This window comes from Lepidothrix coronata, unplaced genomic scaffold, assembly GCF_001604755.1.
Source record: "Lepidothrix coronata isolate B3197 unplaced genomic scaffold, Lepidothrix_coronata-1.0 Scaffold213, whole genome shotgun sequence".
Lineage (NCBI taxonomy): Eukaryota > Metazoa > Chordata > Aves > Passeriformes > Pipridae > Lepidothrix > Lepidothrix coronata.
The window spans coordinates 1,101,377-1,116,561 of NW_016690393.1; the positions used below are offsets into that span (position 1 = coordinate 1,101,377).

Sequence of the window (15,185 nt, forward strand, 5' to 3'; positions counted from 1 at the left end):
GGAGTCCCCCTCCCTGGAGGTGTCCAAGGAAGGACTGGCCGTGGCACTGAGTGCTCTGGGCTGGGGGACAAGGTGGGGGTCAGGCACAGGGTGGGCTCGATGATCTCAGAGGTCTTTTCCAGCTTCTCTGATTCCATGGGTCCCTCAGTGGCCCAGGCTGTGCTCCCACCAGTCCTCGGGCCCAGGGAACCCACTCACCCACCCACTCTGCTTTTGCACCCACCCATAAACCCCATCCTTAAGCCTGGGAGCAAATCCTCCATCTCCACCATCCCAAACCTGCACCAGGGGAGAGACACGTTCCTCCAGCCCTCCCCCAGCAACCACCACCCTCCCAGGGAGCACTTCCTAGGTGGAAGGAGTCACTTCCACCACCCACCATCACAGCAGAGGGAACAGCAGCTCCTGGATGTTCAAAACCTACACCAAAACCTACCCAGGACAAACGAGGCTTTGAGATCCTACTAAATGAAAGGAACACTGAGTCAAGCCAAGTAAAGTAGGCAAGTGGAGTGTTTCAATTATATTTTACTCTTTAGATTGTTCATTTGAATGTTCATATTACAAAATTAGCTGCCATGGCCCACAACTGGATGGGACTTCAGGAAAGCTGTCCACTTACTCAGAAGAGCACAAACTAGTAATTCCTTTCAAAGAACTCTGTGAAACAACACTGTATTAATCTTTAAAGCTAAATAGTGCTAAAATTTCACATACTCTACATTAGTTTGGTTTTAAATATTTTTACCAACCATTATAAAATGAATGTATTTGCATGTATCAGGTTACAGACATTTGCATTTCAATCAGGGTAAAGTATCCCATGCTGGAACAAGTTTAAGCAGTTGCTGTTTCAACAGCAGCTCTTTCTTATTGCCTCAGAACCAAGTTTGCACAAAGTAAAGTATTGAACAAGAAAATGCAAGACATTGTTTCCCCACAAAACTGTTCAAAGTCTGTTACAAGCAACAATAAAATGCCTTCTGGATAGGCAGCATTTATAAAATGCAGAGCTCTCCCAGCAAAGTGCTTGCACAGGGCATTCACTTCCTTCTCCCCATTTGGATTCAAAACCCTCAGGCGACCACTGACCAGATGAAGAGGATAAATGTCCTCTGAAACATTTTTACTGGCTTGGGGATGTTGGCAATTGCAGGCACCTCACTGAATCTGGCTCCTGGCTGAAGTGAGCTAGGCAGCAGCTGCTGGGATCAGGAGAAGAGTGTCTGAACTAAACCTGAACAGTTAAAAACACCCAAGGAAAGCTGGCTGAATTGCTAACTCACCATGCACTCACTCCTGAAGGAGCACTAAGCTGACATCACAGACTTCACACTGTGCCAAGCTTGCAGCATCCAAACCCACAGGTAGGAAACTATCCATGTATTCCACTCCCTTGGTTCTAACCATCCCTGTCTTTTATACATAAGCCAATCATGCCCACAGGTGACCTAATACTGCTTCAGGCCCTTGTTTGTAAAAAAAAAGAAAAAAATCACTGCTATTCTACTGGGCTTAAATCCCTGAAGAATCCATACTGTGTATGGAAGGCTCTAAGTTTTGTGCCTTGATGCAAATAAATGCACAGTAAGTGTTTATTGTGCAGTTTTCCTCCCCATTAAGTTTTCCCCCCTTTCCCTCCCACTAACTAAACCCAAAGTTTAAAACCAAAGCATGAATATGTTACCAGCACACGTGGACAGGTTTACAATCTTCTGTTTTTAAAGAACAAATGACAAAGAGCGTTCAAGAATATTGCGGTATTTTTTTTGTTTGTTTTTTAAAACAGACAATTAGCAAAACTTTTTACCACCTGGATTAAGAACTGCCGAGACAAAGCTCTCCACACACACCTGCATGTTGCTGCAATACTTAAATAAGTAACACCAATGCAAGAACTTTTCTCTGAATGGCTACTAGTGTTCAAAGAAGCAGAGGACTATGGAGTTACGTAGGTCTTTGTACCCGTGAATTACAATTCCCCAGGTGGCACCGAGGCGCCTCTCACATGGCTTTCACTTTGATTTGCTTCATCTTCATCTGCTTCTTCTCCAGCTTCTTCTGCTCCCGCCGCAGAGCAGCTTCCTGTGGGCAAGGACAGGGGGGTGAATAAACGTCAGGGATCTCCTCAAAGAGCAAGTGGAGCATTTCAGAGCCAAACAAAGCTCCCAGTGCTGGGTTCACCTCCCTCCCAGTGTGGGCTTTCTCATAAGGTGTGTGTGGGGGGGTCCCCACAAAGACAAAACCCTTTCCCCAAAATTTAAGAGGAAGCACATCCCTCTTTTATGCTCCAGCCAGCACAGGCTCCACCATCCTCCCTTTGGTTCAGACAAGGCACAGTGCAGCCATGCCTCAGTTTCCCCATGTTTAACCAGCAGGGAAATCATAAAATCCCAGAAAGGGCAGGGACACCTTCCACCAGCCCAGGTTGCTCCCAGCCCTGTCCAACCTGGCCTTGGACACTTCCAGGGATGGGGCAGCCACAGCTTCTCTGGACAGCCTTCCCCACCCTCACAGGGAAGGATTCCTTCCCAATATCCAGTGTAAATCTACTCTCCTTCAGCTTAAAACCTTTCCCCCTGGTCCTGTCACTGCATGCCCGAGGAATCTGGAAGAATGTTCCCCTTCCAGCCGGTTTCAGGGTGAGGGGTTGCCCTGTTTCAGAGAGCAGCAGTAAACACCCTGACAGCTGTCTGCCTTCCAGCAAAGAGAAATCAAAGTTTCCACTGCTGGAATGTGCCAGCAGCCTGTGCCAGTCTGACATCCCCCCCACCTCCAGCCGACGCTGTTTCTCGGGATCCTCCTCGTTCATGATTCGCTCCTTCTCCGCCCGTTTCTTCTCCTCCCGGCGGGACTGGGCAGCCTCCTGTCTCTGCACGTGGGTCAGCTTGAGGAAGTTCTCCTCCACACGTGCCCTGTTCTTGTCAGCTTTCTGTTTACCCTTTCCACAGAGGGAGGGGAAAAAAAAAAAAAAAAGTTTATCTAGATTTCCCCACGAGCAGGATGCAGCATCTCCAGCAGTCACACATGAAACAAAAGGCTCCTGATCTGAAGGATCCAGTGGTAATGGCTGCAGTTTCACACAGCACTCAGAAGACACAAAAAGACACTACTTACTTCTCTGTTCAGCCGGAATTTCTTTGCTTTGTCAATGGAGTAGATGACCATGCTCATCAGAGGCAGCAAAGACTCCATGTCCTTTGGGGAAGTGTTGCCTGAACCAGGCACTGAAATAAAGAGTTACTTGTTCATTCAGAGAGACTGGCAGGACTTTTCTACTTGCTCTAACGCTCTTTCCTTATTGGTCACACTGTTCATGAAATAAAGATGCTCTTATCCTCCTCTTTAGGAAGCTTCACTTAGAGAGACAGCCTTGAATTTTGAAGAGAACTACAGGCCTTTTCTAGAAGAGGTTCTCAACAGTCTGCTTTTATTTCAAACCAGGGTTAACCAGGGGAGTCTGTGCAAGCTCAAACTGCAAGGCTCGTGGCTTAAAAGTAAGCCACCTGTAGAGAGGAGCATGATCTAAGATCAGTGAGAGCAAGATTGAGTGTCCCAGTGTGTTGCTGCCTTGTGTTTATCAGTTAGTGATCCTGGTACATGCACTGAGGTCATTCATCATACATTATTTTCCACAGATGACAGAACTGGAGCAGGTGACTTGCAAAAATAAAGCCCAGCACTCCCCAGACACACACACAGGCACCAGTTCTCTTACCGTTAAATGTAAACAAAAGTGTCTTTTTAGTTTCGGGCAGTTTTGTAAGCTGGCCCTCCCTGGAGGAAAGAAAAAAGCGTTTGGAATGAGTGGAAAAAAATACAGGAATAAAAAATAACCTCGATTGTTAGCAAAAACCTCATCAAGAACCAACAGACACTTGGAAATTACTTGAATAAAACAAACAAGATTAAAAGCCTGTCTGTAAACCAAAGTTAAGTTTCAAACTGTTCAGATTCCTGAAGTGTTTTACTCAAAAGTGTGCAGGGAAAAGGCATGAATGCAAAAACATGCAGCACCAGCCCATCTGACTGTCAGAGGGCCTCTGAGTACCAAGGAGGCCTGTATATTTTTAATTACATTCGTTTTTACACGTCCTGTTGTTTATACTACTAAAGATCCATAAATGTGCTAGGAAAACAAAACAATTTCTAAAGAATTCAAGTCTTCACTGCCCAAAATCCCACAGTATTCTCATGTGAGAAACTCAGGCCTACATTTCACAGATCCTCCACAATTTCAGTACAAGGTACACATGCTGCTGTCTTACAATTAAATCAAAGTCTGTTCCTTTTTTTGGAGGAGAGCTTCAAGTTTCGATAGAGATCAGTTATTTATATGCCCGTGAGCATAATACACCCTTGCAAAAACCTACATGATAATTCAGATTAGATCTCCCACCACTTGGCAATCCTGAAGCAGCAGTAAAGCACCTCTGGACTGGGAGGCTCAGAGAAACAGCAGAGGTGCTGCATCTGAGTATTCCTGAAGCACAGCTGTGAATTATCCTGAACAAAAGTCACCAAGGCATGGATTCAGCAGCAGAGTGTTTGGCTGTATCAAGGAGGGAAGGTCAAGCAGCCATGATGGTTTGTTTTGTTTTTTTTTTTTACACTTCAGACTTGCTTAAACCTAGTTTTCAGTGCATTCCAACAGCACCTGAGTTAGGTGTTGAGCTCTCCTGCAGTGTTATGTCGTGGCCCTCTCACGTCCTGCACACCCTGGGCAGGATTTCTGAGCTGTTTTCCGTGCAGCTGAGTGTGCTGCACCTGCCAGGTGGTGTCTGATACCCAGAGCTGTCCAAACCACAGCGGAACCAGCACACAAAAACAAACATTAGGGCAATCCAGCACCTTGATCTTCTCAATTAATGCAGCGTTTGGAAGCACTGGGAGTGTATTTATTCACCTGTCTGACCTTTGCTCCCAATTTCCCCTTGTGTGCGTTCCAGCAGGTTTCACACTGCAAACAAGGCCTCTATTTTATTTGGAGTTACAAAAGCTACTGGGGGCAGAGATCTGGCTTTGTACCTACTCTTGCATAAGTTTTGGACCGGAGAACTGGTCCGAGAATTGGACGGACTCGATCTTGTCAGCGTAGTGTGTGAGGAAATGTATCATCTGAAAGAGAAACCGGGGTTAGTTTTTCCCAACACCGACCCATCTGCAGCCTCCCCACTCCATACGGGTTTGCCAGGTTGTCTGCCCATGGCAGGGGGTTCGAACTGGATGATCTTTAAGGTCCCCTCCAACCCCAACCAGGCTGTGATTCCATGTATCATTCAGAAAATTGCTGTGCTCAGCTTGCCACAATGACACTGAAATTTCAACTCCATTTTTTTACTTATTGCTAGAACGGGCCCCAGTGCATGGAAATAACGTGAGCAACTCGGATTTGTAACTCTCATTTGGGATTTTCCAGTTAATTTGAAAACAAGTCAGCTTTGAGGACCTGCAGATACACCATCAACACCTTCCTTCAACTGGCTGGTGAAGCTACTCCCAGGCTCTGAAAGGCAATTTTAAGTCTGCAATTCAGGACAGACTAACAGTTGTGATGTAAAAAAGGAATAAAGAGAATTACATCCTCCTTCCAGCCCTCATGCTTCATTAGGGTCTTGATTTCCCTAGATCCCACTAGGGCCATTTGGCTCTCTTGTTGTGATGCTCAGAGGACATAAAGATTAGAACCCTGTCCCACAGGCTGTAAGTGCCAGGGTTTCCAAGGGATATTTGTATTAATTCATTCGAGTTTACCTTGGCGTCCATCATTCCCTCCGTGACCTCCCCCATCTCCGACAAGATGGCCAGCGAATCTGGAAGCCCATATTTTGCACCAGACTTGGGTTTATCACTGCAGAACTCGCTCTGTTTCAAAGAGAACAATGAGAAAGCAAAATAAACACAAAGCTTCTAAGTATCTTATCAGACTGAACTGTGCTGGAACACCGGGACCCCTAAAAGTACCAGAAAAGAAACAATAAAAAATACACTCGCTGAGCCTGGCCAGGGGACATTTCAAACAAAGCAAAGCACAAAGCATCTCAGTCCTTAAATTGGTATTTCCCTTCGATAGTCAGCACTTTCAGGAAAAAGATAAAACAATTCTAATACATCCATGCTGGAATGCTCAAAGTGGATTAAGGCATTTTTGCTTACATTGATAACAGAACAAAACCTGGCATCCTCCCAACCACACTCTAGTGCTGTTACTTGAGAAAAAAAGATTTGCAAAGCACTGCTTGTTATCACTGGATTCTTTGCAAGCTTCAGGGCTGGAACATATGGGAAGTTTTCATTTCAGATCACATAAAAACAGATGACTTAACTCCAAATTTTCCACATCACAGATCACTAACGAAGTTTACTTTTCAAGCCCTGAAAAACTCATTTGTGCAAATTAAATGAGGTGAAGTGACATGTGTGTCCTCCCAATATACCACAGCCCCTCCCAAATGAGCTATACCCCAAAAGGAAGGTGCAAGCTGCTTTCCACTGCCTCTTTTCCTGCAGCTCTCACACTTCCAACCTTTGATTCCATTGGACTTTTCATCCAGTAGATGAAAATGGCTTTTCCCCGCAAATTCCAACAGGTCTGTCACAAGTTTCCAGCTGCTCCCAAGCAAACAATGAATCTGCAGATCAGAGCTTCTTACACGCTGTTACTCATCAAAATGCAGGTACCTACCAGGTCCTGCATCTCCTTCTGAAGTCGCACCAGTGCTTTTCTGGTTCCAACAGCAAACACGTACGTGTCCATGTCTTCATCATTCATTGTCACTTTTATTTGCTGTGAGACAGAAGGTTATTAGTCCTGATCAGATTCCAATGTCTGACACTTTGATTCCTAAGAACAAAGACTAAGCAAGGCCAGACACAGCTAAGAGGAAGGTGGCTGATTTAAAGCTTCCCAGTGTGTCTTAAAGTAAGGGAGCTTTTTAATTAGATTGAGCACTTAGTTCAGTGTCATGGTGTAATGACAGGGACTGGAACAGCAGAGCTGTAAAAATAATTTGCAATTAAATATCCTTAATAGATATAAGTAAATACAATTAGAGATAAATGGAAAGAGAATTCACAGTGCACACAGCCTCCTTCTTCCAAATGTAACCTCTCTAGGTATTTATGCTCTCCAGGAGCAAGGGAGAAAGTACAGAGTAACATATCCAGACCAACATATGGATTAAATACTGAGCAGACAAAAGAACAATCATTAAGTATTTCAGACTGTAAAACCACTTTTTATCAAGCTGAGGTCTTGAATCATGACAGACTGCTCACCAAACCACTCAAACGATAAAGCCCACAGATAAAACAAATTTCCACTCATCAGCAGTTTGCATTTCACAGGCAGGAAAGAAATACAAACAACTCTTTGAGATTGTTTCAACAGCTGCTGAACTGGAAGATGTGGACTACTACAGAAATCACCTGGAACAACCAAAAGCAGCAGGGCAGAACCAAAGGAATGCAGGTTTATCCCAGCTAATCTGGAGGGCTCAGTACGTACCACTTGGTCCGACGCCGGCCTCATCATGCGCGCCAGGACGTTCAGCAGGTCTTGTCTCTTGAGAAACTAAAAACACAAGTTGGTAAACACAGAAAACAGCTGAACGGGCCCAGAGTGCAGCACTCCATTGGCAGACAGCAGCAGGGCTCGAGGAAAAACAGGGCAGTTGTAAGGAGATGTTTTTATAGAATAATTTAGCTTTGAGAGGTCCTCTGAAGTTGGAGAATCATAGAATTGTTAAGGGGTTGGAATGGGCCTTAAAGATCATCTAGTCCCAACAACACCCTCTGCCACGGCAGGGACACCTCCCACTAGACCAGGCTGTTCAAGGCCTTATCCAGCCTGGCTTTGAACACTGCCAGGGCTGGGGAAGCCACAACCTCCCTAAGCAACCTGTTCCAGTGTCCCAGCACGCTCACAGTGAAAAATGTCTTCCTAATTTCTAACCTAAATTTCCCCTCTGTCACCAATAGAGCTCAAAAGCAAGCCCACTTTCTGCATTAGATGAGTTTCTCAGGGCCTTATTCCCTCCAGCCAGGAGCTGAACCTACATGTGAGGCTGTTCCATCCCAAGTGCAGGGCTTTGTATTTGCCTTTGTTGTAATTCCTTGGAATTCCATTCCTCCCTCTAAGCAGCAGCTGGGCTCTTCAGAGTTACCTCTGTTCACACTATACCTCTGGATTCTATACTCCTTCTGTAGGTGCTCACTCTTACCTACTCTGGTGGGCAGAACATGGGCCTGTACAGATATTTAATTATCCAGTTTTTCCTTCACGTGTGCATATTCAGAACTCTGTACCTGAATGTGAGCACGAGAGCCGAGTTGGGACTCCTTGTTGCTCACACTGGAATGGAAAAGCCTCTAGAACCTGACAGCTGGTGACAGGTAAACAGCACCACGAACTCCCTCATCCTTACCTTTAACTGGATGAGCATTCCTTCACAGCACACCCTCCCAGAGCACCACAAGTTATATATGTGTTCATTTTCTTGATTTAGCTTCCCAGTGCTTGTAGCTTCTTTATTAGTGCCATCATCCCCTGAGGAAAACAGCAGTGAGAGAGAACCACAACCTAAAGTCACAAACTGGAACACCAAAGTTCACCAGAAGGCTTAGAGCTCACACCACGTTACAGAAAAGGATTTGCTACAGCCTACGTGGTCGAAACCCAGCTTTATTCAGATACTAAACCTGGATCTTTGTCATTATGGAACTCACCAACAAGAGCAAAGTTACTTTCCAGCAGCTCCCTGTGAGTGTTGAACCAAGCATGAGCCAGCCGGTTGTTTTTGTTCTTCCCGATGATGTAGTTCATGATGTAAGCCAGGAGACCTGTCACCATCAGGATCTCCATGTAGTAACTCTCCCAGCTGTTCTGAAGGTGAGCAGGGACCTGTGCAAGGCAACAGAAACTTTTACATATTGAACAAGTGGATTTTATGTACACAAACCATTTTGGAAATGCAGAGTACTGGAGAAGCTCCATCCCCAACACAGCAGGAAGCTCCACAAAGGCAACAGGACAGAGCTAAGCCTACATAATGCACTTGGCTCTGCTGGGGCACAGTGAGCATACAGGAAACTGGGAACAGCATTCCCAAAATACTCGCTTAATACAAACAAAATACTTCTCATTTCCAATAGAGCTCAGAGTAAACAGCCCAGCATTTCAACTCGCTGAGCATTTGAGCTTGATGCCCTGCCCATCACAGCATTATCCGATCATCATGTAACTTCTGTTGAAATCCTGATGGCCAGGAGCATTTTCAGGATGCCACCAAGAGCCACAGACTGTGTGGGGGAGCAGGGAAGCCTTCCTGACCTTGCCACCTCAGAGATTAATTAGCCAGTCTGTTATCACTGTACCCCCCCTTCAGTCACAGAAGTATCCAAACCTTAATTTTCGCTAACATACTTAAAAAGAGATCTTAGGGGTAATAAAAATGCACCTGATCATTCTGTGAAACACTGACTTGGGAGGCAACAAAGTGATTCAGCATGGACAGAGAGACTGGTTTCAAAACCCATCCATTTCTAAGGTGAAACTTTAGTCACAGACAAGCTAAAGACCACACTTTGTACATTGCAGGTGCACATTAGTACCCCAGTGACATTGCTGGCACACTGCCTTGAGAAAATAAGTGATGCAATTCCAACTAGAAAGCAGATCAACAGTTATACCTACGTTAACTATTGTTATGGGGTCTTTGTTTTTGCTATGAGATGCATCTGGTTTCTCTTCATAGCCTTCAAACTCCTCATCATCATATGGTTCACTCTCAGTATCACCTTCCTAAAGGACAAAAATCACAAACAGCATGAAAATCCAAAGCCCAGGAAGTAAAATCCAAAAAGATAAGGTGAGAGAGAAAGAAAGAGACACTGTTAGGAAACACAGAAGATGAGGCCTTACCTGCGTGTCTGCATCATCAAAGTCTTCCTGATTCTCATCCTGACCTTCAAGCTCTACAGTGGCTTCTTCTTCATCATCTTCTGTAGTGATGATCCTCTGAGGAGACTCTGTGACTGCATCTTCACTCACATCTTCAAATTCAGCAAAGTCATTATCATCATATTCCATAATGTCATCTCCATCCTCAAATTCATCATACTTTCCCAAAGCAAAGCTCCATGGGATGAACAGGAAAGCAATAAAAAGATATAAATTCTTCATTTTCACTGAAAAAAAACCAAAAAGGGACTCTTTGCAATGATAGATTTAATTATCAATTTTGTTACATCACACCATTACAATCCCCAACTCCCACGAGCTATTTAAAAACACTACGAGGGTCACACCAGAGAGAGAAGTAAACCCCTGTCTGATCTTGCCATTTTCTCTATAAAGTGACTACTGACACAAGAAAAAATAACTTTGAAGGTGAGATTGCTTGTGGCAGCAGCAAATTCACATCTGGCCATGCTGTTCAGATGAGCAAGTTTGGAAGCAGAAATGTTCCACTATAAAGCTCCCTCCACTAGCATCTCCCACCCAGCACTGCCAGCTCACTTCTGAGACCACACTCTGTGCCTACAGTTGTTATTAATTAGCAATTAGACACAGTCAGCTCAACCAATGTGTAACAGCAGCAGTAAATCCTAAAATGCACTTGATCAATTTTAGTGATGCTCCGATAGTCTCTTAGTTCCGAAGTGCCCATCTGTGATTTTCTAGGCTGCCTGCTCAGAATCAGGTCCCACAGTGTCCCAGCACAATTTCTGCTTAGAAACAAAGACCTTTTCTTGGGAGTTCAACCAAAAAAAAAATAAAAGGCAGGAAGAGGATGGGTATTACACCAGGCCCCGAACCAACAGAGTAAACTGGGGCTCATGAGCCCAAAGCTCTCCCCAGATCAGCCACAAACCTGCAGAGAGTTTATCAGTTCACCTTTTTTCCCCTCAGCTTCCCGTCTTTTCTGCTCGATCTCATAACAGTCCCAGCCCAAGGAGGAGCTTCTCCAAGGTCCAAAACCAGAGCCCCAAAAGGCAGCTCTAACCCTCCTGCTGCACTTCACAACCAGCCCGGGAGGATCAGCTGCACCAGGCTCGGCTGGGAGGCTCATTTTACTCCCTCCCCGCAACCAGAGCCAAGTGGGAACCCGAATGTTAATGAGAGCGTGCTCTTACAAACTCAGAATAGAAACGATTTTGTTTCTAAATTTGACCAGCTCTCCTCTGAGTGCCTCACACAGGGAACCCACTGTGAGATAGGGATGACAAGGACGGCAAAAATAAACACCTCTGTCAAAGACTCCTCACTCCAGCAAAACCTGCACAGAACACGTTCACAGAATGTTAAAACAGGATGGAAAGCACAAGGCAGTACCATTGTGTGCATACCTCGTAATTTTATGTGAATTTAAGCAGAAAAAAAAACCCAAACCACTATTTAGATAGAACAGAATTTGCACCCAGAGGTTAAAAACCACCAGGACAACGGAGCCACCTGCTCGACCAAACCCCAGCAGTTTCACAGTAAGAATTTCGAGACTATTTGAGCATATCCACTCTCAGAAGATCCGACAACTCCAAAGAGCTTCCTGGAAAATAAACCGTGGCCAATTCCAAGGGCACGTTTGAGCTGGAGGTGGGTGGAAGCTGGAGCACCCCCTCAGCTCAGCATTCCCTTAGAACAGGGTCCAAGTACAAACTCCAGGAAGCAGAATATGCCTTGGCAGGCCTTCCACGCTCCACACCCCACCGAGGGACGGGTTCCCTCCCCGATCTCCACACAGGCTGCCCAGAACTCAGTGGCAAGAGAAACAACTTCACCGTAACCCGAAGGTAAATAAACAGCGCTGCTGCTGCTGCTCCTCGTGCAGAACATTTACCCGCCTGGGACTTGCTCAATAAATCTCGAGTCTAGACCCGGCTCAGTAGATTCTGGAGAGGGGCCGGGCCCCGGCAGGTCGGGCCCTCACCGTGACCCCCCGTCCGGTGCGGGGACGCCCCCGCAGGTGCTGCCCGTGATCCCGCCGCTCCCGGCACAGCTCCCGGCACAGCTCCCGGCTCCTTCCCGGGACACGAGTCAAGATTAAACGAGACAAAATCAGCGACCTGCCTCCCCGCGGCGGTGCCCGCACCCCCGGCGCCGCGGTGCCCGCACAGGCCGTGCCCTCCGCGCCGGGCTGCGCCTGCCGGGAGCACCGCCGGCACCGGGCACCCGGGAAAGGGGCGAGCGCCGCCCGGCCGGCCCGGGGAAGCGGGAGCGTGGTGTGCCATCCCCGCAGGGCCCGAGCCCGAGCCCAAACCCGAGCGCCCACCCGGTCCGGCCCCGGCGCCGCGTTACCTGAGTCACGGGCCCGTCCCCCGCCCGCCGCTCCGTGCTCGCCGGCCCGCGGCGCATGCGCGGCGCGGCCCCCGCCGCATGTGCGGGGCTGCGCGGGCACACCCGCGTGGGCGCGGGGCGGGCGAGCGAGCCCCAGCCCTGCGGGCGGCAGAACCACCCGGGAGGCACCGGGGGAGCGGCGCGGTCAGGGGGCCGCCGGCGCCGTTCCCCCCCTTCTCTCCCGGTTTTTCCCGCTCCCGCCTTTGCCCGGTCCCGCCGCCCACACTTCGGCGCGGCTTCACCCGCGGGCAGCGCGCATGCGCCGCGCGCGTCGCTCGCGTGCCGTGCGTGGGCACGTCAGTGCGGCGCGTCTCCACCCCCCGCCCCGGTAACCGGGGCAGTGGCGGCGGCGGCTGCGGGGCCGGCGGTGAGTGAGGGGGCTCCGAGGGGGCACCGAGGGCAGCGGGGCCGCAGAGCCGCCCCGTCGGGCCCCCCCGCGCGCCGGAGCCGCCGGGGCTGCGGCCTGGCGGCGGGCGCGGGCGGCTCGGGCCTGCCCCGCACAAAGGGCCCGCCCCGCGCCGCGGCCCCGCGGGCGGGAAGGGCCCCGCGCAGGGCCCCGGGCGGCCGGGACAGCGCCCGCCCGCGACTGCCGGCCCTGCCGTGCTCAGGGGAGCGGGCTCCCGCCGCCCTTCGGGCGCGGCGCGGCCCTGGGGAGGGGTCCGGGCAAGGGTCCGTGCCTCGGGAGTTCCCTCCCGCGGGACGGCGGGCGCGGGGAAGCGAAGCCTCGGGAGGTTGCCCGTGATCCCTGTGCTCGCTCGCCGCTGGCGCCGCGGGCAGACTGAGCACGTCTTGTGCTTTCGTGGCTGTACGGGAAATAAAAAAGTGGTTCTCCTTATTTTCTGCGGTAGTGGGAGGGGAAAAAGAAGGTGGATAAGTACGGGTGGATAAGTACAGTGAGGAAGGATCCTTGCACTCAGGTTTTAACTCAACGGTTTTAACATAAAAGGTTCCCCTGTCAGCAGCAGAAGTGCAGCTCCACCTCTCACCCCTCTGTGGCACATTTTGAGCTCTCAGCTGCCGCAGACCCGCAGGTGTGAAGGCCACAGGGTGTGTCAGGGCTCCAGGGTCAGTCCCTGCCACGCAGAGCTGAGTAGCAGAATTGTCCCCCAAATCTGCTCCTGAGCTCTGGTCTAGACTCGAGGTTTATTGAGCAAGTCCCAAGCTGGTAAATGTTCAGTCCAGGGAGCAGCAGCACTATTTACCTTTGGATTACTGTGAAGTTGTTTCTCTTGCCCACAAGTTCTGATCTCATCAAGGATTCTCAGTGTGAGGATTTGTTTAATGAGACTTGTAGCCTTTGGACAGCTGATTATAATGCACTGGAAAGCAGTAGGTGTCTTGCTGTTTAGTGCCTTACAGGTATGATTTACTTGACCATGCAGATAATTAAATTATTCAGAATGGAAACTCTAAATCTTAATGTATCAGTTCAGTCTTCATCTTAGAAAATCAAGGTCTGGGTGGACGTGGCAGGTGTAGTATTTAAAATATGGTTTGAAAAACGTAGGTTGGAGACCTTATATATTATCTAGAGTATATATATATATATACACACATATATATAGACATATGTATGTGGCTGAAGATGCTTTCTTAAGAGGAAGGAGTTGACTTTTTGGCAGAGGTGTGTCTGGTCTCACGATGGAGCTGTTTGCTGCTCTGGGCCCACTTTTCTAGAGGTTGCAGGAGTGCTATTTACACTCAAGGATGGGACTGTGGACATGCAAAATATGCACCAAGCTGACTTTTCATCTCTTGTTCCTCCTGGTGTTCAAAGTTCTGGCCCTGAGGTTGTTTGTCTTGGACTGCAAACAGATAGGACAGGTAACATCTTAAATATGCTTAAGTAAGCCTTGAGGGACATGACCTTTTTTGGAAGATAAGCACTTGGGTTTTTTTGTCTCTGGAACTGTGGATGTGTTCCCACTGGCAAGAAAAGTACAGAACCAAGTCCTTTGTGGGAAGCAGATCAAACTTGTCACTCACATTTCCATAGCTGGTGTGATCCACAAACAAAAAAAATCGTGACAATTATCTCTAACTTCCTAAAGCAGAAAGGGCATTAATTTGTCTTTTCTCATTTTAACAGGTACATTGAGGACATCATGAATTGGAATAAAGGTGGACCTGGTACCAAGAGAGGCTTTGGGTTTGGTGGATTTGCCATAACACCTGGGAAGAAAGAGGAGCCCAAGCTGTCCCAGCAGTCCCACAGCGCTTTCGGGACAGCCGGTTCCTCGGCAGCCTTTGCAAAATCAGGGCCTCCTCAGCTGCCTTCCTTCTACAAAATTGGGTCAAAGAGAGCGAATTTTGATGAAGAGAACGCGTGAGTACAGTCATTCCTTGTGTTTATCAAGCTGCACATTTCAGTGTTTTAAAGTTTACAAGGACAAGGGAGGTATCCGTGACATTTATATACATACATATATATGTAAATATACATTAATATATTTAAAGGACTGTGAGATACTCCAGCTCTCCTCCTCCAGCCTTCCCCTCTCTAGAACATATCCCAGCTGAGCCCCAGTCAGCTCAAGCTTATTCACTCCATGGTATGTTCAGAGTTGGAGCCAAGCAGGAGAAATTTGGGTGTCTTTTGTTCAGGGAAATGAATATTCAGCTCCACAGTTCTTTACTAACCCTTCTGTTGGCTGCATAAATGGATAAATTAAGTCTGAGAGAATTGAGATTGTTCAGCCTGGAGAAGAGAAGCTTTGGGGTGACCTGATTGTGGCCTCCCAGTGCCTGAAAGGAGCCTGCAAGAAACATGGAGAGAGACTATTGACAAGGGCCTGGGGTGACAGGACATGGGGGAATGGCTTCAAACTGAGGTTTGGATGGGATATTG

At 48.0% G+C, this 15,185-nt stretch overlaps 2 protein-coding genes across 4 annotated transcripts in view; one reads left to right on the forward strand and one right to left on the reverse strand.

The window, feature by feature from the left end:
- Window positions 1–508: 508 nt before the first annotated feature.
- CCDC47 (coiled-coil domain containing 47) lies at window positions 509–12,354 on the reverse strand. Of its 2 annotated transcripts, none has more exons than XM_017833309.1 (13): window positions 12,299–12,354; window positions 9,923–10,188; window positions 9,695–9,802; window positions 8,728–8,902; window positions 8,427–8,548; window positions 7,508–7,573; window positions 6,686–6,787; window positions 5,755–5,865; window positions 5,033–5,118; window positions 3,719–3,777; window positions 3,118–3,227; window positions 2,774–2,941; window positions 509–2,085 (listed from the first exon to the last, which is right to left on the reverse strand). In XM_017833309.1, exons 2-13 carry the CDS (start codon window positions 10,181–10,183, stop codon window positions 2,005–2,007), a joined length of 1,449 nt encoding a protein of 482 aa, XP_017688798.1. In that variant the 5' UTR covers window positions 10,184–10,188; window positions 12,299–12,354; the 3' UTR covers window positions 509–2,004. The 2 variants fall into 2 exon arrangements, with proteins under 2 accessions (XP_017688798.1, XP_017688799.1); XM_017833310.1 differs by lacking the exon at window positions 12,299–12,354 and adding an exon at window positions 11,931–11,951.
- Window positions 12,355–12,626: 272 nt separating this feature from the next.
- DDX42 (DEAD-box helicase 42) overlaps window positions 12,627–15,185 on the forward strand; it is an 18,346-nt gene continuing 15,787 nt past the window's right edge. For both annotated transcript variants that reach the window (XM_017833339.1, XM_017833340.1), the window contains exons 1-2: window positions 12,627–12,704; window positions 14,427–14,663. In XM_017833339.1, the coding sequence (XP_017688828.1) occupies window positions 14,443–14,663 (221 nt within the window). In that variant the 5' untranslated portion in view covers window positions 12,627–12,704; window positions 14,427–14,442. The remainder of the gene's footprint in view (window positions 12,705–14,426; window positions 14,664–15,185) is intronic.

Bases quoted from the DNA above. Each gene is read 5' to 3' on its own strand.
- CCDC47 (XM_017833309.1), bottom strand. From the start codon at position 10,183: ATGAAGAATTTATATCTTTTTATTGCTTTCCTGTTCATCCCATGGAGC. The intron at 7,574-8,426 runs GTAAGGATGAGG...TTGTGTTTTTAG, and splicing joins GAATGCTCATCCAGTTAAAG to TTTCTCAAGAGACAAGACCT. The intron at 5,119-5,754 runs GTAAACTCGAAT...TTTCTCTTTCAG, and splicing joins AGGGAATGATGGACGCCAAG to ATGATACATTTCCTCACACA.